The sequence below is a fragment of the Verticillium dahliae genome, genomic scaffold (assembly GCF_000150675.1).
Source record: "Verticillium dahliae VdLs.17 supercont1.1 genomic scaffold, whole genome shotgun sequence".
Classification (NCBI taxonomy): Eukaryota; Fungi; Ascomycota; class Sordariomycetes; order Glomerellales; family Plectosphaerellaceae; genus Verticillium; species Verticillium dahliae.
Genome location: NW_009276921.1, coordinates 1271376 through 1298805, shown reverse-complemented (window position 1 = coordinate 1298805; position 27430 = coordinate 1271376). Strand labels below are relative to the sequence as shown.

Sequence of the window (27430 nt, the reverse complement as noted above, 5' to 3'; positions counted from 1 at the left end):
ATTCATGTCTCGCCAATCACCACACCCTCCATCTTCTCCACGCACTCTTGCGCGCGTTCGCAGTTCGGCCATCTGAAGCTAACGGATCGGGGTTGCCTGGATCCCTACCCTCCTTTCCCTCTTCGCCTTCCACCCCCCTCCTCGCATCGTCCACCCCCTCATCGTTGTCCGCTCTTCGCTTCCACGGCCCATGTCCTCGATACTCCTACTCCTCGCGCCCCCCCCCCTTGGCCCCGGCTCGGAACGACGCCACAGGTACACGCCAGGTCCAGCTACACACCCACGCGACGCATCTCTGCCTGACAAGCCACCTTGCGCCAGGTACTCATCCCCAGGTAGTACAACTCCCGTTCCTGGCGTTCTTCTTGAGACCCCTCCGTCTTCTTTGCCGCCACCGCACAACTCGCACACCCTCCTCCTCCTACCGCTGCCCTGTCATGCGCTCCGCTTCTCCCTCCCCGCAACCCCCTACAGTACTGTAGATGATGGACCCGCCTCACGCTTGTCGACACGGCATTGATCTCCACACGAAGCATCTCGAGCCGTGGATCAACCTACCCTTGAATCCCCTTCGCCCCCCGTCCCCGTCCCTTATACCACTTTGCTATAGGGTGGCCCCTGTTTTGTATCCCCACATGGCATCGACGGTCCGCTTCCATGTCTGAAAACATCACTTTGGCTCGACGGACACTTCATATCCATATATATAAGTCTGCATTCCCATGCCCTTCTCCAGTACCATACACCTGGCTCTCATCCATACGAACCGACATTGTCTCTATCAACTTCATTTATTTTGCCTCGGCCTAACTCATTCTACCTACCACAACTTCACAAGGTCGACATCTCTCTGGTAGCCAAGCCTGTTCTTTCAAAGACATCATGGCGCCGTCCATTCCCATCCCTACTCAGGGTGGCATGTTCCATACCTGTGAGTCTTCTGCTGCTGCTGCTGCCAGACTACTCCTCGTATCATGGGCTCACATCTTCCAGTTCAGGGTGTTACTCCCAGGAAGCCCACAGCCGACTCCCAGGACAATGGCAAGACTCCTGGTGCGTCTGCTCAGAAGAGAATCACCACACCACACGCCTGTGCCGAGTGCAAAAGGCGAAAAATGTAAGTCTACCGGCCAGTGATGCAGTCGCCCCTATTCTGACATGGGACACCTCTGCAGTCGATGTGATGGCCAACAGCCCTGTGGCCAGTGCCTGTCCAGCCGCGCACCCAAGAGATGCTTCTATGACAAGCACCGCCAGCGAGTCATTCCTTCACGGAAGACGCTCGAGGCACTCTCGCAGTCCCTCGAGGAGTGCCGTTCGATCTTGAAGCGCCTCTATCCCAACCAAGAGACCCAGGCCCTCCTTCCCCTTTCTCGCCAGGAACTTCTAAGCTTACTCGAGCGTCCAGTGCTTGACACCTCCGTCGTGACAGCATTGCCATCACCGCCACTCAACACTTCACCTTTGTCGCAGGAGCTGGAATCCCCAATCTGTAGCTCCTCAGAACAGGGACTTTCGAGCCTCGAACAGATGCCCGGTCAAGACACAGAGTGGGATGAAGAGCGCCGCGGGCGTGACCCCATCCCCATCGAAGCTGACGATGTCAATGCTCTCGGGCTCTCCGTCGACCGCCAATCTTCATATCTGGGCGCCTCGTCTATCAAGGCTGCCTTGATGTGCATGCTCAAGGTTCAGCCTTCCCTGCGTACGCAGCTTACCACGCCGCTGAACACGGCTGAGATTGCCCACAACTTTCCAATCCGCCCCCAGCAACAGGGTCCCAAGGAAAACCAGCGCATCTCGTGGTCGTGGAAGGGCCAGACCCTCCTGGACGCCTACTTCAAGCGCATCAATGTCTTTATTCCCATGCTTGACGAGGCTGCCTTCCGCGCCGAGTACCTGGAGGGCCAGCGCTGCGACAGTCCGTGGCTCGCCTTGCTCAACATGGTTTTTGCCATGGGCAGCATCACTGGCATGAAGTCGGATGATTACAATCACGTCAACTACTATAACCGCGCCATGGAACATCTGCCCCTCGATGCCTTCGGCAGCAGCCACATCGAAACCGTCCAAGCTCTGGCTCTCATCGGCGGTTACTATTTGCACTACATTAACCGTCCAAACATGGCAAACGCCGTGCTTGGCGCCGCCATCCGCATGGCCAGCGCACTGGGACTCCACCGCGAGAGTCTGGCCCAGAGCGCCAGCGACATGGTCGCTGCTGAGACTAGGAGACGAACTTGGTGGAGCTTGTTCTGCCTCGACACTTGGGCCACCACGACCATGGGCCGCCCGTCTTTCGGCCGATGGGGCCCTGCCATCAACATCAGCCCGCCAGAGTTTGGCATTAATCAGGTGAGTCTCTTTCAGCCACGGAATAATTGTCTTGGCGGTGTCCGGTCGCACCCGCCCATCCCGCTTCCATCTCCCACCCACACTTCCCCACACCACCCTCATCTCCCCTCGCCCCTCGCCTTAACAAACAGCTCCCGTCAACTAGTTCATCGGCTAACCACCAACAAGGCCCGTGACTCAGCCCAGCATGCGGGCGTCCTGCCCCTGATTGAGAACATCAAATTCTGCAAGATTGCAACGCAAATTCAAGACCTCCTCGCCATTTCGCCGCTCCTGCGTACCGAGGATCGGTGCAACATTGATGGTCAGCTTGTGAACTGGTATGCCAACCTCCCGTGGCTGTTGCGCACCACAGACCCGTGTGCAGAGCCCCTCTATATTGCTCGATGCATCATGAAGTGGCGCTACCAGAACCTCCGCATGCTGCTGCACCGTCCGGTTCTTCTTAGCCTCGCCAGCAACACCAGCAGCGGCGTCATGCTTGCCCACGTTGCGGAACAGGACATCGCTGCCATTGAGACCTGTCGTGAGCTCGCCAAGCAAACCATCGAGGACATTGCTCGCGAGTGGACTCGCAACCAGATGTCAGGCTGGAATGCAGTCTGGTTCCTTTACCAAGCTGCCATGATCCCCCTCATCAGCGTCTTCTGGCAGTGGAACAGTCCTCGCGTGTCCGAGTGGCACAAGCAGATCGAGACAATCCTAGACCTTCTTGAGGCCATGGAGGATTGGTCCCTTTCTGCCCGCCGCAGCCGCGAGGTGGTCTGGCGTATGTACGAGGCTTCACGCCAGCCCAGCATGCGCTCCGAAAGCCAGAGCCAGAGCCCCGTTCTTCACGCCATGGGCAGCAACGAACACGGCAGCATTCTCATGGCCGCCGAGGCAGAGCTTCGCATGTCCCCTATCGGCTTGGAGCCAGAGGGCATGGGTATGATGGGCATGCTCGATCAGCAAGGTCTTTGGGACCTCGACGGAATGTTCTGGGGCGGCGCCTCAGGAGACTCCTCGACTGACGCCCAAAGCCACCCGCACCACCAACAGCAACAACCTGGCGGCGTCGACTTTGGCGGCTTCAGCGTCAACGAGCAGATGATGCACATGGACTACAACATGATTGGCACTCCCGCTTCTGCAGTGACCATGGACGGTGGCTTCTTTGTCCACTAAGGCCGCTACGATAGGTCCCACACATACACCCACCCCAACTCTCACTCTTACACTACATACCATTTCCTTGTGCCACCGCATTGCCTTGCCTTTCCTCGCCAGAGTGTGGTGGTACAGCACAATACCCCTGTTCATACAAATCTGTTTCTTGTCACATACCTTTGATGATCCATGTGGATCTCGCCTCATTTTTTTCTCTCTCTTTTTCTCTTTTTTTTTCTAGCACGGTACGACACGGCATGTCATGCATCTATCAGGCCAGGCACCTCAAAAGGTGGAGATGGGGGCGAAAAAAATCGCGGGCGTCTAAGAGGTCGACGGCCCGATGGTTGCGCCCGAGATGAGGGTGGCAGGAACCACACAACCCTTGTTGTATGTATGAACGAAGAAAAATGACGACGCAGCACATGAGATGGAACGAAATACCCCAGAACCCGAGATGATGATCCGGCGTCTGTTGAAGCGGGAGCAAAGACGACGCTCCATAGGCCTCGTGGCCCAGATGAGTAGATAGTGACGAAAGAGATCAGAAATTTCCATGCAACACCTGCGTTTGCCCCTCGCCCGTGATGAGATCAGACCTCTGCCTGTGGCGAGAGGCCAGCCTACAAGAAGCTGTACCGTTCAAGCGCAAAAAGAGGGACACCCAGCAGGCGCCGTGCGCCGTCCTGAGCAGGGACGTCATCTTGGTGTTCGGCACACTAGCGCTTGGCGACGCCGTTGTCGGTCCTGCAATTCCGACAGAGGGAACAAGGGGCTCCTGGCGCGCTATTTTCGCCCGTGGCTGACCGTGGCGTGCACACCTCGTCTTGATTTCTGCCCTGCCATGTCATATCAAAACCACGCCTGTGTGTGACGAGTCGGGGCCGGAACAAAGGGAAAACAAAACGTTGTCGCGAGTCACTGTTTTGCGCTCGCGCTAGAGCGACAATGCAGGAGCGGCAAGGTGGTGTGGGCGATGAGTGAGCAAGTCGCCATTATTGACAATAGAAAGCAATTTCGGGCGCCCGACGGCAAGCGATCTCGCCAGCCTCGATGGAACTGTGGGATACGGCAAAAAGTCGCAAGAATGTGTGTCGGCCATGGCTGGCTGGCGGTCTGGAAGGCTCGGATGCAATGACATCTGACACCGAGGCGAGTCTGGATGTATTCTCGGGCGCGCCATTTTACTTCCTCGAGCGACAACATCGGGATGGACCAGAGAGAACCCTCCAATTTCCGCACTTGTGGTGCGAGTAACGAGAAGGCCTGTTTGAGCCGGCCGGCGCTAAGGCCGGAGCAAGTTTGTGATTATTTGTTACACAACAGCGAGAGAGCAAGGGTGAAGGAGGGCGTCGTCGCAGTGAGTGGTAGCGAATTGTGTGGTTGTGTGGCTCCTCCCCAGGGTATTCATCCTTTTACCCAGGTTCACGTGGTCCTCTTCTCACCTTGTCTGATCGGCCGAAGCTGCCCTCTTTGTGTGGTCGGTGCCTGTACGGACAGGGTAGACGAGCATAGAGGAGCGGCCTGTGTGAGTAATGAGGCCACGATGGCTCGAGGTTTGGTAGCGGCCAGACGGGAGTTGGCATGAGCCAGGTGCAGTCGCAATTGGCTGGCAAAAGCTGGCACTTGGGTCGGCGCCATGTCGAAAAGGCAATTTGGGTTTTCGGCCCGTAGCGAGGGGTGGGGAGACAGTGTGTTCCCCCTCAAGTCTCGGGTACCTGATCAGAGTGGCAGAACTGCGTGGACCAGGAGATGATCCCTGGGGCGGAGCTTGTACCAGTACTGCCCACCGACCCCTGGCAGGGGTGTCGCCAGGCACAGCAGGGGGAACGGGTTGCTATCAGGGGACGGCCTGTTCCAGTGCGGGGAAGAATGTTCGATCGAGAGTGGTTGGAGATGGGGCGTGTGAGCGGCCTTGATAGAGGGGGTCTAGGTATCCGGTCCATCGATCAGCGAGGCGTTGTTTACCTCGTGGTTCGAAGGTGCATCGCCTGCCGGCGATGCTGTGCCATCACACGACGATTCCTTGCCGGTCGATGCCAGCTCTGCAATACATGCAGCCAGCCAGTGGCACGAGCCAGGGGCGTCTTAACCGCAAATGCGCAGAGCGAGGCTCAAAGGGGGAATCTGTGCGCGGCATCAGCCAGCAGGCCTACGTCTGCGCCGTAAGCCTCCACACCCCCAACCTTCAGAGGCAAGATTTCCTGATGTCTTGCATAGAACTGCCTTTGTTCAACGCAAGACTCCCAGAGGCGCCACACAAGCCATGGCGATGCGCTCCGCTCAACCAAGCCTTGATGACAGTGTGGGGTACACACCATCTCGTGGTAAGGAGGGTGGGTGCGGGGTTCATGGCGCCCTGAGAACATGATCCGACAAGATCAAGACTGGTTCAGACCATCCCGAGAGGTCAGCAGATAATGCTACACCCAAGTTGGGGTGTTGTTTCTCCAATCTTTGCTGCCCCGAGTCATTAGCGGTGGTGAAACGACTTGACATCGCATGGGCTCTTCCCCGCAATTTTGTTAGACTCTCGGTTGACGTGGTACAGGCGAGACATTTAGCTTACTTGGTACATACTATTGCAGATCCCCATGGACGCCGGGCCTTCGTTCCCGACTCCCTGATTGACTGCTCTGATCAGTCCAGTGACGCTGTATCCGGCGAGCCAGTTCTACGCTCGTTCATAAGATAAAATCGATTGATGCGAGCCAAAGGCCGATGCGATGCAGCTGGGATGCTACTGAACAAGGGCACCCTTGCCCTTCCTGGTTGGCAGATGAGTGAGCCCCGCGTCGATCCGGGGTCGCAGGGTTTCGCAGTGAACACTGCTGTACTGTGCTGCTGCCCTAAGATGCCAAGTTCCATGAGGTCACCTGGATCGATGCCCATCATCGGTGAGCTGGCTTTTTGGCCTTGTTGCACAGTCGCTGGGGTCCTCCCGACCCGTGACGGTGTATGGCGGTTCACCGACGCTGCCAAGTAGTAATCATGCAGCCCTTGATGTTCAAAAAGACTGCCGAATTTCGTTGGATCTTTCGACCTTTACTTTGTCAGTACGTTGGTTCGACCAGTCAGTTCAAGTATGATGGTGACCCAACACAGCGGTAGCGGTCGAGCCATGACTCGCCGGCAGCATACGCTGCGCCTGAAGAGGCAGTAGAATGTACGCGAGCGTTGGTGTTCCCTGAGGCTGATGCATCGATAGCCGATCTTGCAGCGACCCAGCATGGGATTCTTGGTCAATTTTGTCCGTCACTGGGTCTCGGTGTACCGGTAGTTTGACCGGTCAGTCGAGCACCGGTGACCATGCCACATGGATGACGCTGCTGTGCGCCACACACTGCGACACGTCCTGCAGGGCCAACTGTCAAAGTATATCAGGGCATGGTCGCCGTTGGTTCGGCTTCATACTTGTATCTCGGTTCCAATCGCCCGGAAGCGATTGAATCTGTTACTTTGTACGCCAGGTCGTTGGTGCGCGAAGCGTACACTAAGGTTGTGCGACACCGAACATGTGCGACTAATTCGACGACAAAGCCAATGGCGACGGCGACGCTGTTTGAACCCGAAGATGAGTTGCGATAAGCTCTGTAAAGCAAAATTCCACAGAGTATCTATGCAACAGGATGAATATCTACCCTTTTGGTCCCAGAGCAACATTTCCACATAAGGAGGCAGGCGGTACCGACAGGCCGCGGTGCCTGCCATGCGCGCGGGTTGGCGACTGCCCTGGTTCAAAAGAAATCGGGTAAGCTGGCAATCGTAACCCAAGACATGATACCATTCATGCCCTTTATTGAAGACCCATTTACGATTTGCGTCTGGGCCGCACATGTCATTGATATGGCATCGGCACCAAGGACGACAGTACGCTCCGCGTTAGGTACCTACAAGGCACTCAACCTGAGGAAATTCAGATCATTTCGTTTCAACGACGGTGAGAACACACCGTAGCCAGGGTCGAGAAGGCACAGCCCAGTCGACACGATGGAGCACTCTCTGAAATGCAACGTCCTCAAGTGCCGACAGGAGATTACAGACCGAGCACTGGTAACAACATGCAGGTGAGTATCTGTACATGCTGAATTGTCGGTCCTTTCTTCAGTCCTAACAGAAATCACGCAGCCACATATTCTGTATAGATTGCGCCGGACGCTCCGGTCTCGCTGGCCAGTCTGAACGCCGCAGCAGCTGTCCTGCTTGTAACAGCAATCTTGGCAACCCAGACGACGCCGTCATTGCTATCCTCAGTCCTTCAGAGGAGTATAAGACTAGTGTGTTGAGTGGTCTGAGTCCCAACATCATCATGGAGTGCGCTGGTAGAGCACTGAGCTTTTGGGCCTATCAAACGACCCAGGAGATGTGGGTGGACGCCGGAGTACGAGCATTTCTGCACTTGCTGACGATCGCCAGTGTGTATCAGAAATATCTTGAGAAAACCTTGACCGACAAGTACAAAGCGCTCGATATGCACCTAGACAAGACGGTGAACGAGGCAAACGCTGAAATCGAGAGTATACAGGGGCAGCTGAGGGGTACGCCCCCATCCGTCGACCATGTCAGTTCTAAAACTGACTGGTTCAATGGCAGACTTGGCGCTACAGAACGACTCAATGCGCCGAAAGTATGACGAGCTCGGCCAGGCGTTCAAAGACAAGAGCCGTAAACTATTGCAAACCCAGGAGCTCTACGACAGGGTAAAGAGAAAGGCAGAGATGGGGCAAATGCAGGCGGCGGCTTGTGATGCAGTGGACTCTCACCTACAAATGAATGTCTTCTCGGACACACGCGAGAAAGGGAGCCCGCGACAGGGTCTCTATGAACAGCAAGCTGACTTTAGCCAATTTCACAAAAGCCGAGGGTCTGACAGGACAGAGATGCCACCGCCTCAGAACCGCGGAGCATCTCAACTCGTGGCTAACGATGAGCTTTGGGCAAGGCAAAACACATTGTCTGGGAGTGAGTAGGACCGCGGGTTCTACAGTTACAAGTATCAAGGCTGACCTCAAGTTTCGCAGTAGACACGCAGAAGGCCCCGATGATCACACCTGTTCGGCAACGCACACGCAACACGGCGAATATCGGCCTCTCGGCAATCCCCGGACTTGTTGCAGGTTCGCCAGTACCGTTAAACGGGTCGACCCGCATGCAGGAGTTCACCATACGAGAACAATCAGCGGTCGCTGGAAATCGCGAATCCGGGGTGGGTGACCCGTCGATCAATGCTGCTCACCTGCATCATCCTACGAGCAGCAGCGCAACGCCTGTGCCACGTGGTAAGCACAACGGACCAGCCTCTCGTGCGGAGAAGATACCGACTGATTGCTTAGTGCCGCAACGATCGATTTTGATTTCGTCCGCTTTCGCGAGGCCGTGAAAGTGAATAGCCCACTATCGAGGCCTTCCAGCAGTGTAGGTTTGACTGATGCGAATGCCAATAAGTTGTCAAGGCAGGCTGATACATCACGCAAGTCACGCGTTCGTGTTTCAACGATTTGCTTCGGAGAAACGCAAGTAGAAAGACGCATCATAGGAAACAGCCATGCTGTGCTAAAATGCAATGACCCAACCGCACTGTGATTATTGCTAAACAGATTGTATGCTAGACAATACTCTTGTTCGTGAGTACAGACAAAGGGGTGCACATTAGGTTGATGTACCCATGCCGAGCAGTTCACTCGCTCAGACGAGTCTCCAGAATCGCGAATGTGCATTTAAACCAATTTTTTTCTTCTGAACTTCTCTGAATCCAGACTTTTGAGGATTGACATCCTTACCTTGAAGAAAAAATGCGCCACCAAACCTGCGAGAAACGGATGGCACGTCTCTCAAAGTACAGCCTGAAGGCTGTTGGCACGAGAGTCTGCCTGAAGCTTGGGAAGACCAAGCAATTATGTCGCAGACTGTTAGGAAGGAGGCCTACTGGCATAATTGCTGTGCAACAGTCTAGCTGGGTTGAGGCCTTCGTTCCTCAGCCGTATTCTCCCTTCATGTCACCAGCCTCGCCAGGACTTGCGGCAACAGAAGAACCGACCATTCAACATGGTACTGATGCACAGGAACCCTTGTCTTTGGCCCCATACATGGTACCGCGAGATACCACGGGCGAGACAACTCAGCCTCCACCACGTCTCTCAGCTGACGCGCCACAGAGTCCGCGTCTCGACCCGGTTGCTGAGATGGGGTCTCAGTCTTTGACCGCAATCGCTGCTGGCAGTGATTGTCTGGCAAGTTCAATGACACAACCGCGCATCGACAGAAGAAATCTTGGTGAGCCGTGGGAGTCGCTACACTCCAACCCAGTACACCTAGATGTTTTAGACATGTCAGCAATCTCGACAGCGCCAGGGTCTGTTTTCGATGAAGCGGATCCTCCTAGCAACCTCCAGGAGTGCCGTATCCCAGGCGAAACAGAGGACCAGTCTCTCAATTCTCTCGCTGGTGAAGTGGAAAGCCTCAAGCAGCGGCTTGCGGAGGTGATGCGCCTCCGTGAGCGCGAACGCGAGCAAGAGAGATGTCATCGAAGAGATGAGCAAATTCAGAAGGAACGGCTGCACAAAGAGCAACTTGATCACGAGAGGGAGATCAATGCACAACGCCTCATCGAGATGGCACAATTGCACGATGAAGCGCTTCTTCAGGCGAATCGAGATCACGCAGACAATCTGGCAGAAGCTGTCAGCCAGGTAACGCGCAAGCTCGAGATGGAGCGACAAGCTCTTCACGCAGAAGATCTCCTGAGTGTCGAGGCGTATCGTAAGTTATGGACTGCGGAGGTTGGTAGACGGACTAAGCAGGAGAAGCAGTTGGCGATGGTAAGAAAGGAGCTGATTGCTGCGAACGGCAGACTGAGAGAGAGTGCCGGGCTCTGTTGAGCGTGCTGATCTACTACAGGTTTGTTGATCCGTCGAGCAAGGGGCCGTCTGGAGCTAGCACAGCGGTCAATGACGTATTGCTAAGGTGCGAAAGCTTCGGGGCATCAATGAGACGATGAAATGCTGCGTCGGCGAACGACTTTGCTCTCTTCACTCGACATACTGTGCAACCACAGCGGGGGATATCACGAAAACGCAGAAAGCTGCAGAAGAATGATCGCACAAGAACGAGGTGAGGGATCACAAGGTGAAGGTAGTTCTAGGTAAGGTATCTGAGGTAGGTAGGTAAGGTAAGGTAGGTTGGTAAAAAGGTAGGTGGACAGTTAGGCAAATGCAACTGTCAACGTGCGACGATATGGAGCGACTGATAACAGCCGCACAGTACTATCATCGAAGCCCGATCCCGCCCCAGACGGTTACTTGACTCTCTCACAGGTGGTGTAAATACCGTGCTAACACAGTGTGCACCTGCCAACCTTCCATTCCTCAGCTCGAGACATTTGTGCATCAAACATGATTCCACACATGTGCTGGGCGAAGCCGATCCATCACATCACATCCTGAGAGCGTCGAACTCTTGCAAATCCAAGGTAAACAAGTGCAAGTCTGTCAGCCAAGCAGTCTCCTTAATCCCTAGCTCGCCGGACGCATCAGCTACCTGTCATGGCCACTTCCCCTCTCAAGGTTGCTATCTTGATTGTATCAACGACGGCATCCAAGAATCCAGCCTCGGACAAATCCGAGTTGGTCCTGAGAGATGTCATAGAATCCGAAGGCGGAGGCCAGTGGGAGGTCGTCGAGACCAAGATCGTGTCAGACCATGTCCCTCAGATTCAGCGTCAGATCATGCTCTGGGCCGATCTCGGTGCCGATGCTGTCAACCTCATCGTGACCACTGGCGGGACAGGTTTCGCCGTGACGGACCATACACCTGAGGTGAGTCTCTGCATCTAAGGTTATCCATGTCGTCTACCGACTGACTCCCTGTAGGCCGTCGGTGCTTTACTGCACAGACAGGCTCCCGGCATAGTTCACGGCATGCTGGCCACATCGCTGGCGGTGACGCCTTGTAAGTATATCTACAGATCAAGATTCGCAAATGCCAGCCAACTGAAACTTTCCAGTTGCCATGATGTCTCGGCCCGTCGCTGGTGTGAGGCACAGCACCGTCATCGTCACTTTGCCAGGCTCACCAAAGGGCGCCAAAGAAAATCTGCAGGCCATCCTGAGGACGCTCCCACATGCCTGTCTGCAGGCTGCAGGCGTAGACTCAAGAGCCCTGCACTCAGGTGGCGTCAAAAAGCTGGAAGCCGATGCTGGTATCAGGGCGGGCCAATCAGCCAGCTCACAGACTCACGGAAACGATCATTCTCATACCCACGGTCATGGCCACAGCCACGACCACAACCATGGTCAAAGTCACAACCACGGTCATGGCGGCTTGGTCAGACACACCGGAAATCAGCAGGTAGTTTCGAACGATCCGAGCCTGGGACCTACCCGACGGTATCGAGAGTCGCCCTACCCTATGTTGGCGGTAGAAGACGCCCTGGGCATCATTGAGCAGCACACGCCGGAAGCCGACATCGTCTCTCGCAAGGTGGATGCTGACCTCATTAACGCAGTGTTGGCAGAAGACGTGACGGCCAACGAAAATGTGCCCGCTTTCCGTGCCAGCATTGTTGATGGCTATGCTGTCATCGTTCCCAAAGACGGCAACATGAAGGGCGTGTACCCAGTGACTGCGGTGTCGCATGCTGCCCCGAGCGAGATCGGCACCCTCAAGGAGGGCGAAATTGCGCGCATCACTACGGGGGCGCCTCTGCCACCTGGGGCCACCTCTGTTATCATGGTCGAGGACACTCTGCTCAAAACTAAGACGGATGACGGCAAAGAGGAGAAAGAGGTCGAGATTCTTGCAGACGGAGTGAAGCCTGGCGAAAACATTCGTGAAGTCGGCAGCGACATCAAGAAGTTAGACACTATTCTCCGCAAGGGCGAACAGATTTCTGGCATCGGCGGCGAGATTGGCCTTTTGGCTGCCGTCGGTGTGGCCTCGATCAAGACCTACAGAAGGCCCGTCGTGGGTGTTTTGTCCACTGGCGACGAGATTGTCGAACATGACCGAGAAGGCGAGCTGCGTCTCGGCGAAGTCCGTGATACGAATCGCGTCACCCTTTTGGCGGCTGCCAAAGAGCGAGGCTTCGAAGCCATCGACCTCGGGATCGCACGCGATCGGCCTGGTGCGCTGGAAGAGACGCTGCGCGAGGCCCTGCGTAAAGTCGACTTGCTAGTCACAACAGGTGGTGTGTCTATGGGAGAGCTTGATCTGCTGAAGCCGACCATTGAGCGATCTCTCGGCGGCACCATCCATTTCGGCCGTGTGGATATGAAGCCCGGTAAACCGACCACATTTGCGACTGTTCCGGTTAAGACCAACGCCGGCGAGAGAGTCTCAAAGCCGGTTTTCGCCTTGCCGGGAAACCCTGCCAGTGCGCTTGTGACCTTTAATCTGTTCGTGCTGCCTGCACTGCACAAGCTGGCCGGTGTGGAACCCAGGAGCCTGTCCAAGGTGCCCGTAGTGCTGGCCCATGGTTTCGCCTTGGACAAGGGGCGACCCGAGTACCATCGTGCTGTCGTCACTGTTGGGAAGGACGGTGTTCTGCACGCCAGCAGCACAGGAGGACAGCGAAGCTCGCGCGTGGGCAGCCTTCGGTCTGCCAACGCCCTACTATGTCTGCCGAAGGGGAACGGGCCTCTCGAGAAGGGGGCTCAGGTGCACGCGCTGTTGATGGGTGGTGTACAAGCCGAAATCTGAAAGCCTCCCGTGCGGGTTTCAGGGAGACATGGGACGCTAGTCGTAGTGTTGTTCAATCCCTACATGGGCCCCCTAGGTCCTCATTACAGACCCAGAAGCACGAATGAAGAACGTTCAGTTAATATCACGACTGGTGGGCAGGAAACCTTGCAGTGAATCGGCCGAGTTCTCGCCACTCGGCAGCAGGTATGAAGGAGTCTGATGTTAATAAATGACACCCAGGTCCTGTACTGGGATATATGGGAATGCTATTACACTACTGCCCGTGAATTTCTCATGGACCTTGTGTTCCGACAGTCGTTTAGCAGTTCCTGATGCGTTGTATTTGCAACAAACATCCGAAGCGCGGTGTAAAGAGCCAGCCATGAGTGTACAGGTCCATTAACAAAAGTGATGTTACAGTATAAGACAAGTCCTCTCCCAGACCTTTATCCGTGACGCCTGGCCAAGTCCTCGCTCGTCCTTGGTCGTGATGCAAGCTGCTGCTGGCTGCTCCCGATACCGCCTGAGCCCATCGAGCGGAACCCCTGATATCATTGCGTGGCCCATCTGGCCTCCTTTCGTGGGTGTTGATTTTGTAACTTGTAGACAGCTTCGAAGCGGGTCCATCTCTCGCCCATCCCTTGTCTATTTGCCTCCAAACTCGGTCGCCTTGCTGGAAACAAGAAGGCCGACAATGAGGCCGAAAAGACCCAGCACAGAGCTGAAAATCTCGACAACGAGAATCTTGACGAAACTACGCGTTGGATCCTGTTAGCATCCGATCCGCCGGAAAGGGCGCAAAAGAACCACTTACAGGCTGGGGTCCGCGGCATCTGCCAAGGCAGCACTGCTGCCGTTGATACCGACGGCGACACCACAAATGAGGTTGCACATGCCTACAGTCAGGCCAGCCCAGAAAAGCGCGAAGCCCGTGTAATAGCTGTTTCCGTCGTGCAGTTCGGCGCCAGAGATGTAGCTCAGCTTCGAAGAGAACACAATGGACATGATGACGCCGTAGATGGCGACGACCTCGCAGAAGATGATCGAGATGAGGTTCTTTGTGCGGATGCGGGGGGCCTTGACGCCACCGCCGAGGATGGAGGAACCGGTGATGAAGATACCCCTATCAAGTCGCACTGGTTAGTACAGGTGCTGAGATCGGGTCGCCAATGGTGTAGAGTTTGCGACGGGTTTGCATCGAGGGAGTGAGCGCGTACCATGCTGCGCCAACCACGGAGAGGGCAATGCAAAGGGAAACGCCCAGAGAGGCCCAGGAGTAGGGTGACGTCGATTCTAGGAAGGCGCCAACGTTGAACGCCTCTCCGGAGCCCGTGAAGAGCATGTCTGGGGTATAGAGATTAGCCTAGCGACCTTTCCTGGGCTGCGCAACGCCGGAGGGGACGTACAAGCTCCCACGACGAGCAGGGAGCTCCCGATGCCTCCCAATCCATAGGTGAGACTCATATTGATCGTATTTCGGCGTGTCGTCGTCGATACGATAGTGTTGAGGCGGGCGTGTTCGTCGGTATCGTGTCAATCAGTCAGGCCTCTGATTGAAGCTGCGGCAAGCTCTCACGAGGTTGCCTTGGACAAGCACTCGATGTTATGTCATCCGAACTAGAGCCGGTTCAATCACGTGCAGCTGTGAGCTTGGCAGCCTGGAACTGCCTGCTGAGTCATCGGGTTTACAACCTCCCGGATCTCCAAGCTACCGGGAACCTCCACACGTCAACACCACCTACGCCACCTTGGTAGACCTTCCGACGATCACAAATCAATCGTCAAGATGGCTTCTAACCCCGAATCGTTCTATGAACTGTACAGGCGCAGCAGGTACAGCTCCTTGCTACACATTGGTGTCGTCTTTATAACTTGACTAACCCGTTCGCCCCGCCTGACAGCATTGGCCTCGCGCTGATGGACATGCTCGACGATCTGATCAGCGCTGAGCGCATCTACCCGCAGTTGGCCATGAAAATCCTGGCCAACTTTGATCAGGCCATCACAGAGGCTCTTCAGAAGAACGTGAAGGCTCGTCTGACGTTCAAGGTGAGCAGGCGACGGATGATGCACGTTGGGCCGTACCATGGAGCTAACCACGAGGGGCGCTGCTTTGCGCTCGCTGGCTGTGCAGGGGAGCTTGTCGACGTACCGCTTCTGTGACGAAGTCTGGACCTTTCTCATCAAGAATGTCCAATTCAAGCTCGATAATGGCGGGCAAATGGTCTCTGCGGACAAGGTCAAGATTGTGAGCTGCAACGCCAAGAAGCCTGGTGAGGGCCCTTGAGCTGCTTCGAAGGAGACATGGTCTCGATGGGTCCACAGCGAACACGACATACGACAATACGTAACGATGGTCGGGCGAAGAGAATACTGCATCAGACATGGGTACGGGTACGGGTACGGGTCCGGGGTTGGACAACGGCGTTCCGGTACTGCTTTCACCCGGCTGCGGCCGTTTTACAGATTTGCATTTCCTGCGGGATTGGGGGCACAAAGTCAAACGAGAATGACGAATGGACAAGGACATTGAGTCAATGATAACAGGCTTCGAAATACAAGCAGCCGACCCTGAGGCCATGACTGTGACCGTCTCTGGATAGTTGGTGTATTGTGCGTTGCGTGGCTGTGAAACTGGTTTGACTGCATACCCGTTCCGCGACGATCCTTTGTTTGTCACCAGTGAACACTTGACCGAGGATTCGTGTCAAGCTAACTAAGTTGGGCACAGGGGGGGGAATCGCCAGAAAGGGGCAAAAACAGCAGAAGTAGTGCCGTAGAGGTGAACACACAGAAGTGCTTTCTCTGGCATTTGGTATATCTACAAGCCGGACCAGGCTGATCTACTTTCTACGTTTCCTAGAAGCCCCAGAATCGTCAGCGGACTGCCTCTTCCTTCCCTCCTTCCGCCAGAATTCCTTGCTCTCCTTCTTCTCTCTTTCCTCCTTCTTTGCCTCGCCATCCGCAATCTTTTTGCGGTATGCGGCGCGCTGCTCCTCTTTCTTGGCTGCCCTCTTCGCCACCTTCTCATTGCGAATGGTCGTAAGCTGCTGCATCAAGTTCTTGGCGCGCTTCTCCTCCTTCGTGGACATGACTGCGCGCTTCTGCATGTACGTCTCCTTCTTCTGCTTCTTCGTCTGCACGATCTGTGATTTGAAAGGCAGTTCGGCAGCAAGGGCACGCGGCACCCGGAGAGGGTTGAAGTGGCGGGTCTGGCGCTCAATCTTGCGGTACTGGCTGTTCTTGAGCTGCGGCGTGGCGATGCTCTGATCGCGGCGAACCTCTCCTGTCAAACGCATGCCCTGCCAGCCGATCATATTGGTAACCGGGTTGTAAAAGCGATGCGGCTTGATAGGGTACCAGGCGCGAAGGAAAATGATGTCGCTGTAGAGAATCTTGTCTTCAAAGGTTGCACGGAAGTTGCCCTCGGGTTTGGAGAGTGCGCGCTTGATCTGTCCACGAATGCCGGAAACAGTCTTGATCGAAGCACCTTCAAACTTGGCAATCTCGAGAGATGAGTTGAACATTCCCTTGATGAAAGCGGTGTTCTTGTGGATTTTGTCGGGTGTACCAGTGAGCTTGAGCTTCTTGACAATCTCGGTGGACTCGTCAACGCTGAGCACTGTGCCTGTTGCTGCTATCCTGAAGCCCGGGTTTTCCGATGAGAAGGAGTTAAAGCATACAAAGCCAGTGTTGGGCGCGATCAAGGGAGCGTACACCGTCGCGAAGCAGTGCATATGTTCGGGTGTGTACTTGAGCATACGATTCCTCGTCCGCGAGTCCGTTGTGCTGTAGATAGGCATCGTCTGGAACCGACGCCATCCCAGGGAGAAGATCAATGGATCGTTCGTCTTCAGGATCTTCTTGTGCCAACGGTGCTTCTTCATCCTGACCTGGACGTAGCCGAATCGATCTTCTGTGGCAGAAAGACCGCCAAGGATCAAGGGTGTCTTTGCCGAGAACTTTTCAACAAACTCGGCCGGAACGCCCTCGATGACGAGCTTGGCGTATCTACCAGCCTTGTAACCCTCCACTGCACTTCTTTGGCGCTCGTCAAGTTCCTCGAACTCGGCCTTGTTGATATCCAGTTGCTTTTGAATCATAGCCTTCTGTGCGTCATACCAGTCGTCTTCGCCAAACTCTTCAGTCTCACCACCTTCACGTCTGGCCTTCGCTTTGTCGTTCATGAAGCCTTCCCGATCTTCCTCTTCGAATCGAAGTTTGAGCTCCTCTTTACGCCGTGCGTTTTTGGCTCGCTCATCCTCTAGGGACTCGGGCTCTTCAGCAGGGGCTTCGACGCCTTCACCTTCTTCGGCATTCTCAAGATCCTCGAAAACACCATCGCCTTCGTCATCCTCATCGTCGTCGATGCCGTCAAATTCTTCGTCTTCTTCACCACTCTCACCGTCCTCCCTCGACAGCTTGGCCGAAGTGAATCGTTGCCTCAGTGCCTCCACATTCTTCTCCACGGACCACTTCGCGGCCAGGTCCTCGTAGTCGTACAGGGGTATCGAGCGGTCCTCGGCGTTGTCTTCCTTCTCCTGTGTCGTTTTCTTGAAAAAGTCCTCATCGTCGGAAGCCTCAATGTCCTCTTCCTCGTCATCATCATCACCTCGCCACCTCTTCAGCACCTGTTCGGGTGTCATGGAGTCGTCGTACATGAATCTTGCGAGATCCGGCGTGTGGTATGAGCGCTTCTTGCCGTGGAGTTTCTTCGCACGAGAAGACATGTTCTCTTTCCACTTGAGCGCCGCAGCCTCTTCGTCAGAATCCATATCCTCCTTGTCCTCATCGTCGAAATCGCGCTCCTCATCCTCGTCGAATTCGTCTTCGGAGCCCTCGTCAGATCCGGACAGAGAGCCGAGATCAGAGTCGCTGTCCGCAAACGCTAGATCGTCGTCGGTGGCTTTCTTGTCGGCATCCTGCTTGAACATTTTGCCGAGTTTTCCCTCGTCGAACTCGGTTTCGACTTCGGAATCGCCCTCGTCTTCGCCACTAACGAACCCCTCATCATCTGGGACCTCCTCATCGGAGCCCTCATCGCGATCTGCAAACCGAGCCTTCCGCTGGGTTTTGCGACCGGTGTCTTCTTCTTCCTCCTCTTCCTCCTCCTCCACAGCCTTGACCTGGTCGCCGCCCTTGAAGAGCTGCACACCCTCCTCAGTTTGACCTAGCAGCTTCCTCTCGGCCTGCAAACCAACAATGAGCTCCTCGCCCTCGCCGCGCTCAACGTCCGCGTCCTTGTCGAAAGTGAATCCCTTTTCTCTCGTAATCCAGATGGCATCGCCATCTATCCTGAGGCCACTTCGGTCTGACATGGGAGCGTGCACCTTCTTGTCCTTCTCATCAAGCCTTCGTCTCGTGGTTTTACCAGTGATTTTGGCGATAGCCTGCTCCATTGCGGGGGTTGGGCATGGATCTGGTAGGACCTCCATGTTGGCAATTGAAAAATCGCCCAAGCCGGGAATGTGGACTCGCTGGCCTTGGGCTGCGAAATTGGTTCCTCGCAGATATCCAGACAGGACCACGGAGCGATCGCAATTGGGGTCCTCTTCGATCTTGGTGGGGTGGGTGATGTCTCTGTAGCTGTCGATAACGCTGAAGGGGTGTGTGTTCCTCCAGATCAAGGGTCGAGGGTTCTTCATGACAGATAGGTATCGGGACAGGTTGTGGATTTCGCGATCGGGGTAGCGGCCGTTGAGAACACCAGAGAGGTAGAAGAGATGTGCGCCCTGGTACAGCTCGCTCCAAAGCCTGCGCTTCAGTCTCCTCTTGGCATCTCTTAGCGCCTGCGGCTTGCGGAAGAGATCCAGGTGTGTAAGAATGCCGAAGACGTTGCCGGGCATGCCTGTGGCTGCAAGGACGTTGAGGAACTCCATCGTCTCCATCTCGAAACCAAAGTTGCCGTCGATCATGAGGAGTACCACATCTGCGACCTTGGCCATATCGACCATGGCCTCGAGTTCGTTCGGGCATTCGACAAAAGTCAAACGCTGTTTCTTCGAAGTGACAACGGTAACGGGGCCCTGCGGATCAGAGATTGATTCCTTTGCATATCGCCGGATCAGACTTTTCATCAGCGTCGTCTTGCCGACGCCGGGAGGGCCGACAATGGTAACGATTCGCGGAGGGGCTTCATCGGGAAGTCGGTCGACGAGGGGAACGTGGAAGCGCTTTTCTTTGATCTATTGCCCCCAAGTTAGTTCTCTGTGAGTTCTCACGGGCGAGACGTCGAAACATACATCGGAGGATCGAGCAGCTTGCCGCGCAAGTTTACCGGGAGCGTTGAATGCGAAAGCCTTCGGGTTGCGATCTGGATTCATGTCAACAGAGTCAAACAAGATAGACCAGACATGTTAACGACGTACCACCGGTGTGCTGCTTCTTCTCCTTGGCCTTCCTGTGAGGCTTGTGTACTTGTTGCTCCATGGTGGCCGACTCTGCCAATTCTGCAAGATTGGGGCGGACAACAGCTGGACAGGTCAGAACGGGACGGGTCGACGAGCATCGAGATAGTAGCCTGACACTTTTTTCTGGAGGACCCGATAAAATTTGCGAGAGATCGTTATCTAATCTTATCAGCTTATCGATACCGCTGGAACAGGTGAATGACGAACCCCACCTTGGTGCCCCTCACCCCCAAGGTGTCGAACCAGTGCACCGACCCGCACCTCAACCCCGCGGCTCGGGTTGTGGTAAAAAGTGTTTCGTCCATTGGCCCAACTTGATTCCCATACTTTCCATCTAGGTACATCGGATTGTGATTCTGAAGCTGCTCTCGTAATGCAAGACTGTGGCTGCTCGCTTTTGGCTCATGGAGCAGAGAATGATCACATCTAAGGGACTATGCAGGTGGAGATCGCCTAGACCTACCTGATCAGCCACAAGACCAGACCATTCTCCCAGTTATCTAGCTCCGTCTAGCGAGGTAGATTTACTCTGACGGGCATGTGCCCGGAAAGCCAGATCAGGTATGCACGAAATGCATATTTCAGGGAATGACGTAGACAAGCAGCCTGAGCATACATGCAACACGCACCACATCTGGCTCCATTCAGCACATCATCAGGTCAGGTGGCAGGTAGTCAGTATCAGGCACCGCCTAGCGGCATCTTACTTGTTATCTCACTGGATCGACGGAACGCAAATATACGAAGAGCGTACGAAGAAGGATTGGCCGGGCACTTATGCAAGGTGTACCCTCCCTCCTCTGTTACGCAGCGCATAAGATGCGACATCCGGGTTTTATAAGAAGCATCCAGCACCCTCGAGCATCCCAAGCAACTACCTTCCCGCAACAACGACTTTCATCACTTTCTCAGACAACCCAGCTCAGTCAGACCACCAACAGAAACGAAAACATGCCTTCCTACATCGTATGATTGTCCTTGAGCGGAATGTACTAGTTCAAAAGGCTTACCATCCTCAAGGTTACGTGCAAGCAGGGTGCGACCGACGAACAGGTCAACTCGTAAGTTGACTTAACCTGAAATGTCCCAGGAAGTATAGATTCTATTTGCTAACAGTGACACGCAGCGCGAAGGAGCACGCCAAGAGCCAGGGCGGCACGATCACGCACGAGTACAACCTGATTAAGGGTTTCGCGTATGTTCAAACATTTCCATGTCATACAATTCAATGCTGACTTGTAATCATTTCAGTGTCAAATTTGACGACGACGCTATTATTGCCCTTGAGGCACACGAGCACGTCGAGAGTGTCGAGGCGGATGGTGAGATGAGGATTCAGTAGACGACAGCATTCTAGACATGAGGTCCCAAGGAGCAGCATCGCAACCCAGCATATAGAATATACTACCCATGGGTACCTAATGCAAAGTGCAATCGCTTGCTTCTCGGCACTGAATCGAGTCCTTGGGTCTCGCACACGATGCTCTCGGATGATGACATGTTGATGCCACCTCGTTGACTTTCGAGGCGCTTTGATGTGAGGGGTGACCATGACGAGTGTTGTGGTGGACGCGGGGCACTTGATCCCCCGCACGGTATTGCTCGGCTTGGGTCGGCAGAGTGCCCATCAAAGCTGGGACAGCGCTTCTCACGCTGAACTACAGGGGGTTGAAGGCACCAATCAAGCAGCTGAAGAGCCCTGCTGGACAGCATCCCAGGACACAACCAGTGAGTCAAGTTTCATGCATGATGGCCCTGACCTTGGGCTCATGCACCTTATTACCTGTCCACGCCGTCAACCAACTCCGCCGCAGACCGCGACACATCACCCATTACCACCATGCCGACATGCGCGGCATCACATCTCCATTGAGGCATAGGTGCCGACCGACGACTTTCTTGCATCCTACACCGCGCGCCCGTCGGTGCATTTCTGTCACGACCAACCGACCATTCCCTTGGGAAGAGCACACCACCTCCTCTCGCGAGCATGGCGGCGCCGACTTCTTTACGCTGGCGGGTAAGCCACAGCATCCGTTGAGTCTCGCCGATCTGGTCAAGTAGGTGCTGGACTGATTTTTCATCGTTTTCCAACGCTTCTCTGGCAGTCTGCTGATTCTTTGACTGTTTTCCAGGCATGGCCGTCCACCATTGAGCGAGGCTTCCCTCCTTGCTTCTGCAAACTTCACACTCTCCCTCCTTCCCATCCGCCTGGCACGACGAATTCAGGCGCTACGAAACTTGCCGTTTATCGTGGTTTCGAATCCCAACATCAGGCAAATATACGACAAATACGAGACGTCATTGTCGACATTGCTGCCGTGGTGGGAGAAAGGCAAGAACCCAGTCCGTACTCTGGATGACGAAGTCCGCTTCACCCAGGTCCTTGCCGACCTCGTCAGGACGCATACCGACACAATTCCAATTTTGGCACGTGGGTTCTTGGAAGCCCGCCGTCACATCTCCCCGGCCGATGTGACAACTTTCCTCGACCAACATCTTCGAGCACGCATCGGGACGCGACTTGTGGCTGAGCAGCACATTGCCCTGCACTACTCTTCCCAGCCTCACTTCAACCCGGACGCCAGTCCGACGCCATGTCTTGACCACCCTTCGTTTGTAGGCGTCATTGACACCGCTCTCCGGCCTGCAGACATTATCCAGAGCCAGGCCGAATTCGTTGCTGAGATCTGTGAGCTTCGCTACGGCACGAGGCCACAGTTGATCATCAATGGAGACCCCGATACCACATTTGCCTACGTGCCCATGCATCTCGAGTACATCATCACCGAGCTCCTGAAGAATGCGTTCCGTGCGTCCGTAGAGCGGCCCGGCAACACAGAACCGGTCGTCGTCACCATCGCGCCCGAGCCGTCATGCGGCGAGGCCGTTCAGATCAAAGCACCAAGCGAAGAGCGTGGCAACTTCAAGAGCGACTTCATCCAGCCACTGGACGATAATGCACCCGGTGTGACTATTCGAATCCGCGATCGTGGAGGAGGAATTGCCCCCGATGTCCTTCCGAATATCTGGTCGTACTCCTTCACAACTTTTAATGACGATTTTGACGACCTCCCTGGCAGCGGTGGAGGCTCTGATGCCTACGGCGATGGCTTGACGGCGATCGCCAATGCCAACGTGGGCGGCAGCTCACTTGCGGGGCTTGGATATGGCCTGCCCCTGAGTCGAGCATACGCAGAGTACTTCGGAGGCGGCATTGCCGTGCAGAGCCTGCACGGTTGGGGGGCAGATGTTTATCTCAAGTTGAAGGGCATCGGTGTGCACTGAGGGATCTGGCGTTGGGAAAGTGTTGGTGCTGCGTACATTGCAAAGCAATCTTTAAAATAAGGGGCGCAACTTGGAGTATCTTACAGGCGCCTTCATGTGCGTTCTCAATGAATTTGTGTCATAGCGTTCCACTTTGTTAGGCATGACTGTTGTGGTGATGTCGTCAGCCTCTTCAGGCGGCACTATTTGGCATCATAGCTCGTGATTTTGTTGGCTGAGGGCTGCTGTTTCGAGCAACCAGTGTTGAAGCCATGGGTGGCTCTAAGAGACGCACGCAGATTGGCTTTTAAAATCCTGATTGAGAGAGATTTGGATACGCAGTTCTTGAGTCCTTATTGACGGACGGGCACTGTATCTCTTGAACTTCTACTTCAAGATTGAGAAACGTGGATGGCCATTGTAAATACAAACATAAAACGGACAAATTCATCCGTCACATTGCCCTGGCGTGTCCGTGATGCTAGTCAGTTCCAATGGTTGGATGGAAGTCGCTCATTGGACAGCCAGTTGGAGGAGCGTTGATGGAGCTTGGACCACATGCGCGCCCTGGGATTGAGGAAACCGTGGACCTTTTCGGTACCTACTCGCAAGGTCGCTACGTAGGTGCCTTGGATTTGCTGGTTCAACTCGTACATCGCAACAGCACCCTCCTCTTGACGCCATCGCAAGATACCCGCTGTCGATCAGAGAACCGAAAACACACTTATTCCGGATCTAGCATTCGACCCACGACAGCACAGCCGACTTAACAATCTCCTGCTAAAGCAACAAAATGGCCGCGGCAAGCTCCAGGGACCCTTACTCGAACCCTCCCTTAGACGACGATGACTTGATCGATCCTGATGATGGTGCGCATTCACTATCAAGCGCTTCACTCAGACGTCTTGCTGACCTCGTACACCTTGTAGCCGATCTCAACGACTTCGATGACCCCCTCGGAAACACATCATCTCGTCAGCCCCTGACGGGCAACATCGGCTCAGCACCCGGAGGCTCGTCATCGCGCCCCTTGAACGAGAGCGCGTGGACGTCGCGGATACCCGGCGAAGATCGACAGACTCCCCAGAACACGATTGACGAGTCTGTTTGGGATACGCTTCGCCGCGACCTTCTCGCCATCTGGGCTAAATTGCGCGAGGTGCTGTACCCCAAGTACCTGCTGGGCGGCACCATGTTTGATGCCGACGGACTTCGGGGCGCATATGCCAATATCAGAGGTGCTGGATTCTCCGGAGCGCGCGACGAGATTACAGGTCTTGCAAGCCGCTTCATGGACTCTGAAGCTCTCCTGTCGCAGAACACTATGACACCAGGGCTCATGGACTGGGACCTTTGGGGTCCTTTGATCTTCTGCCTGCTCCTCAGTCTTCTGCTCAGCTTCAACGCCTCTCCTGACCAAAAGGATATTGTCTTCAGCGGCGTTTTCGCCATGATCTGGATTGGGGAGGCGGCTGTCACGCTGCAGATCAAGCTGCTGGGTGGCAACATGTAAGTCACGAACAAGATTGCTCCGCGGAGGACAGTGCTAATTGAGCTTGTCTCACAGCTCATTCGCGCAGAGCGTTTGCATCATCGGCTACACGCTGTTTCCTCTCGTACTTGCGGCAATGCTGTCTGCGATCGGCATACCCACGATTGTCCGTGTGCCCGTGTACCTGGTCCTCGTGGCATGGTCGCTGGCTGCCGGCGTTAGCATCCTGGGTGGCAGCGGCGTGGTCAAGAACAGGGTTGGTATCGCTGTGTACCCCCTGTTTGTATTCTATCTATTCCTTGGCTGCCTCTGCTTTATCAGCTGAGCGACCGGAGATCAAGAGCATGCGGAGGCGGAAAGTGTGGAAATGGCCGCTGCAAACCAGCAAGCGTCACAAGGCTCAATTTCAACTCGGCTGCAAAACTGTGTACCACTAGATATCCCTGGAAACTTCTTTTTTTGCGCTACATGAAAGCCTGAGCCAAATCAAACCTCGTGTGAATTGGACCTGTCAACTATTTGTAGGCCTGTACTTGTCAGTGGTACTAAACCTGTTGCCTGCCAACGACAGTTTGAGCACAATCTTAGCACATGACATGAACATCATGAAGCAATAAGGTTACAGACCAACACCGCTCATGCATCTCAGCAAATCGATTTAGAAGAGGGTTATACCGACTTACCCCTCCGTTCTCCAACACCGGGGTTGCTGCCCGTCAGACACAAGCTAGACCCGCTGATTGGTCGCGTTCCGATATCATCTGCGAAAGGTAGGCCCGCACTAGCCCAACCTTAGCCCCGGGATTCAGAAGGAAGGCGCGAGCGGGCCAGTGGTATCTGCAACCTCATCACTTCGCCCAACTTGCGACGCAACTCGCCTTTACTCTCGGTCGTCCTCCAGCCTCGCGCCATACTGTCTTTGACGCGATTCTGGCAACTCTCAAAGGCCTTGCAATAAAGCATAGCCCCTTCTCTTTGGGACCTAGCTCAGCCACGCACCCGCTTTCTCATTCGGACCCCCCACCGACAGACACGACCTGCATTGCATACATTGCCGCCCACCGCCAGAACAAACTTCACCTCTGCTCTTAGCAGCCATGGCCGACGAACCCCAATCTGGCAGCCCCAGGTCGGACCCTGTCGATTCCAAGGAGGACGCCGAGACTGCCGCTGCTCGCAAGGAGCTCAGACATGCCGCCATATCGGAGAACACCGTCGCCGATTCCGTTGGCCAGACTGGTCGCACAACACCCGAGGATGACCAAGAAGACGACCTGAAAGACCGCATCTCATCGCCCAAGAAAAAGCGCGCACGAGACCAACTAGACGACGTCGAGGCCGAAGAGCTCGACACTCACAGTGTAGCTTCGACCGATTCGGCCAAAGATCGGGCGTTGAGATCGGAGCCAGAAAAGAAGCGGCACAGAGATGAACTCGCAGACGAGAGCGTGAAGACCACCGCCGATACTGAGGTACAGCTTCTCGTTGAACCCAACTCAGCCTAATAAGCTAACAGTGAAACACAACAGAAGGGCTCGGATACGGTTGAAGACGAGGCGACGACAGAAAAGGTTACTGCTGATATATCGGATCAAACAGACCCAAAACTAAAGAGGTTGCCTGTCTCCGAGAAAGAAAAGACAACATCCTCTTCAGCATTCGCTAGCTCTGGATTTGCCAAACTCGCTTCGTCAAGCGCTTCTCCCTTTGGAGCTCTAGGCGGTAGCGGTGCGAAGAAGAGCGTGTTTGGCGGTTCGGCTGCTGCCGCTTCCCCCTTCGCGTCCGCATCGCCTCAGAAGCCTGCCACGCCGGCAGCCACACCCACGCTTAGCTTTGGGTCAGCGGGCGAGCCAGCGGCTGCATCGCCTTTCGCCAGCGCTGCACCTGGAGCGAATGGCTTCAAGTCCGTATTTGGTGGTGGCGGTGGATTCGGGAGTGCACTCGCCGGCAACCCTCTCACCAGTTTTGCGAAGCCAGGCGCATCCTTCAAAAGCGAGAAGCCGGCGAAACCGTTCGGCGCGCCAGAAAGCGACGCCGAGGACGAGGACGGCGACGAGGATGGCGACGAAGAGCCTGAATCAGCTGCCGATGACAAGGAGGCCAAGGAAGACTCCGACAAGGAGGACGCCAAGGTGTCAGAGGAGAAGAAGAAAAGCAAATTACAGCGAGGTGCGTCCACAGTCATTCATTATACAAGATTTCATTCTAACTGGATTCAGTCGCCGTTGACGATGGAGAAGCTGGCGAGATCACAGTCCTAGCCGTTCGATCCAAGATCTATCATCTAGTCAAGGAAGAGGGCTGGAAGGAGCGAGGCGCCGGAATGCTCAAGATCAATGTACCTGAGTCATGTGTTTCATTCGATGACGATGGTGTCCCCATTCCAGGATCTTTCGATGCCTCCGGCCTGGAGGATGATGAGGAGGCTGCTGGTGGCAGCAAGACCGTCCGTCTTGTCATGAGGCAAGACAGCACGCACCGTATACTGCTGAACACCATAGTCTTTCCGGCACTGGACTTCCAAGAAAAGGCATCTCTCAAGGCCGTCGGCGTTTGCTTCACTGCTTTTGAGGGAGAAGACGCTAAACCTGTGACTGTGCAGGCCAAGGTAGGAGCGGCGGAGTTACAATCCTTCTTCTAATCATGCTAACTTTGCCCTATAGATGAGCATTGCAAACGCTAAAAACTTTATGAGCGAAATTGGCCTGATCCAGCGCGAATTGGCGAGCGCTTAGTTGCATCCTGGGATGGACTCTCGCGTCGAAAGAATGTCCAGCATAGGATGACATAATAGGCAGCCATACTTAGCCGCATTTGCTTGTCACGATTGTGCGGCTCGGGCGTGAACTGGGGTGTTCATCGGCGATTGGTGTCATTGGCAAATAGGTCAGGACGGAGGGTAAAAGCATGCTACCATCGCCTGCTGGACAGACGGTTGCCTACGTTTACGATCGAGTGTGGGCGGAGGCTTCCTGTCGGTGTTACGGTTGAGTCATAGACCTGATCCAGAAGGCACACACATGCATGGCCGTTCTGGATCTTGAGGCTACGCAATGATATGTCAGTTTTCTCTGATGTG

The 27430-nt window shown here is 54.9% G+C and overlaps 12 protein-coding genes across 12 annotated transcripts in view; 9 read left to right on the top strand and 3 right to left on the bottom strand.

Moving 5' to 3' along the window:
• The window catches only part of VDAG_00391 (uncharacterized protein), a gene marked incomplete at both ends in the record, with an annotated part of 1217 nt that extends 681 nt beyond the window's left edge, over positions 1-536 (bottom strand). The window contains 2 exons of the mRNA XM_009651768.1: positions 109-432; positions 501-536. Coding sequence (XP_009650063.1) covers positions 109-432; positions 501-536 — 360 coding nt within the window. The remainder of the gene's footprint in view (positions 1-108; positions 433-500) is intronic.
• A 186-nt stretch (positions 537-722) lies between these two features.
• Positions 723-3522, top strand: VDAG_00390 (uncharacterized protein; the record flags this gene model as incomplete). The annotated part of the gene is made up of 3 exons (XM_009651767.1): positions 723-735; positions 994-1117; positions 1176-3522. The coding sequence occupies 3 exons, from the start codon at positions 723-725 to the stop codon at positions 3520-3522; spliced, it is 2484 nt and encodes an 827-aa protein (XP_009650062.1).
• A 3972-nt stretch (positions 3523-7494) lies between these two features.
• On the top strand, positions 7495-8474 carry VDAG_00389 (E3 ubiquitin-protein ligase CCNB1IP1; the record flags this gene model as incomplete). The annotated part of the gene is made up of 4 exons (XM_009651766.1): positions 7495-7571; positions 7633-7885; positions 7931-8042; positions 8098-8474. The coding sequence occupies 4 exons, from the start codon at positions 7495-7497 to the stop codon at positions 8472-8474; spliced, it is 819 nt and encodes a 272-aa protein (XP_009650061.1).
• A 1356-nt stretch (positions 8475-9830) lies between these two features.
• VDAG_00388 (uncharacterized protein) lies at positions 9831-10410 on the top strand (the record flags this gene model as incomplete). Its single annotated transcript, XM_009651765.1, has 2 exons — positions 9831-10322; positions 10402-10410. The coding sequence occupies 2 exons, from the start codon at positions 9831-9833 to the stop codon at positions 10408-10410; spliced, it is 501 nt and encodes a 166-aa protein (XP_009650060.1).
• Positions 10411-11045: 635 nt separating this feature from the next.
• Positions 11046-13200, top strand: VDAG_00387 (gephyrin; the record flags this gene model as incomplete). Its single annotated transcript, XM_009651764.1, has 3 exons — positions 11046-11318; positions 11373-11451; positions 11507-13200. 3 exons carry the CDS (start codon positions 11046-11048, stop codon positions 13198-13200), a joined length of 2046 nt encoding a protein of 681 aa, XP_009650059.1.
• Positions 13201-13432: 232 nt separating this feature from the next.
• On the bottom strand, positions 13433-14717 carry VDAG_00386 (vacuolar ATP synthase subunit c). The gene is made up of 4 exons (XM_009651763.1): positions 14589-14717; positions 14400-14526; positions 13997-14305; positions 13433-13936 (listed from the first exon to the last, which is right to left on the bottom strand). The coding sequence occupies exons 1-4, from the start codon at positions 14644-14646 to the stop codon at positions 13828-13830; spliced, it is 603 nt and encodes a 200-aa protein (XP_009650058.1). The 5' UTR covers positions 14647-14717; the 3' UTR covers positions 13433-13827.
• Positions 14718-14925: 208 nt separating this feature from the next.
• On the top strand, positions 14926-15762 carry VDAG_00385 (transcription initiation factor IIA gamma chain). The gene is made up of 3 exons (XM_009651762.1): positions 14926-15015; positions 15084-15231; positions 15317-15762. The coding sequence occupies exons 1-3, from the start codon at positions 14969-14971 to the stop codon at positions 15467-15469; spliced, it is 348 nt and encodes a 115-aa protein (XP_009650057.1). The 5' UTR covers positions 14926-14968; the 3' UTR covers positions 15470-15762.
• Positions 15763-16025: 263 nt separating this feature from the next.
• Positions 16026-19611, bottom strand: VDAG_00384 (ribosome biogenesis protein BMS1; the record flags this gene model as incomplete). Its single annotated transcript, XM_009651761.1, has 3 exons — positions 16026-19367; positions 19425-19495; positions 19551-19611. The coding sequence occupies 3 exons, from the start codon at positions 19609-19611 to the stop codon at positions 16026-16028; spliced, it is 3474 nt and encodes a 1157-aa protein (XP_009650056.1).
• Positions 19612-20445: 834 nt separating this feature from the next.
• Positions 20446-21041, top strand: VDAG_00383 (uncharacterized protein). The gene is made up of 4 exons (XM_009651760.1): positions 20446-20558; positions 20613-20653; positions 20719-20787; positions 20844-21041. The coding sequence occupies exons 1-4, from the start codon at positions 20544-20546 to the stop codon at positions 20932-20934; spliced, it is 216 nt and encodes a 71-aa protein (XP_009650055.1). The 5' UTR covers positions 20446-20543; the 3' UTR covers positions 20935-21041.
• A 297-nt stretch (positions 21042-21338) lies between these two features.
• VDAG_00382 (kinase) lies at positions 21339-23005 on the top strand (the record flags this gene model as incomplete). Its single annotated transcript, XM_009651759.1, has 2 exons — positions 21339-21652; positions 21728-23005. 2 exons carry the CDS (start codon positions 21339-21341, stop codon positions 22878-22880), a joined length of 1467 nt encoding a protein of 488 aa, XP_009650054.1. The 3' UTR covers positions 22881-23005.
• A 647-nt stretch (positions 23006-23652) lies between these two features.
• Positions 23653-24676, top strand: VDAG_00381 (YIPF6 protein; the record flags this gene model as incomplete). The annotated part of the gene is made up of 3 exons (XM_009651758.1): positions 23653-23728; positions 23789-24368; positions 24427-24676. 3 exons carry the CDS (start codon positions 23653-23655, stop codon positions 24674-24676), a joined length of 906 nt encoding a protein of 301 aa, XP_009650053.1.
• Positions 24677-25448: 772 nt separating this feature from the next.
• On the top strand, positions 25449-27086 carry VDAG_00380 (uncharacterized protein; the record flags this gene model as incomplete). The annotated part of the gene is made up of 4 exons (XM_009651757.1): positions 25449-25823; positions 25881-26520; positions 26571-26959; positions 27015-27086. The coding sequence occupies 4 exons, from the start codon at positions 25449-25451 to the stop codon at positions 27084-27086; spliced, it is 1476 nt and encodes a 491-aa protein (XP_009650052.1).
• Between the last annotated feature and the right edge of the window lie 344 nt (positions 27087-27430).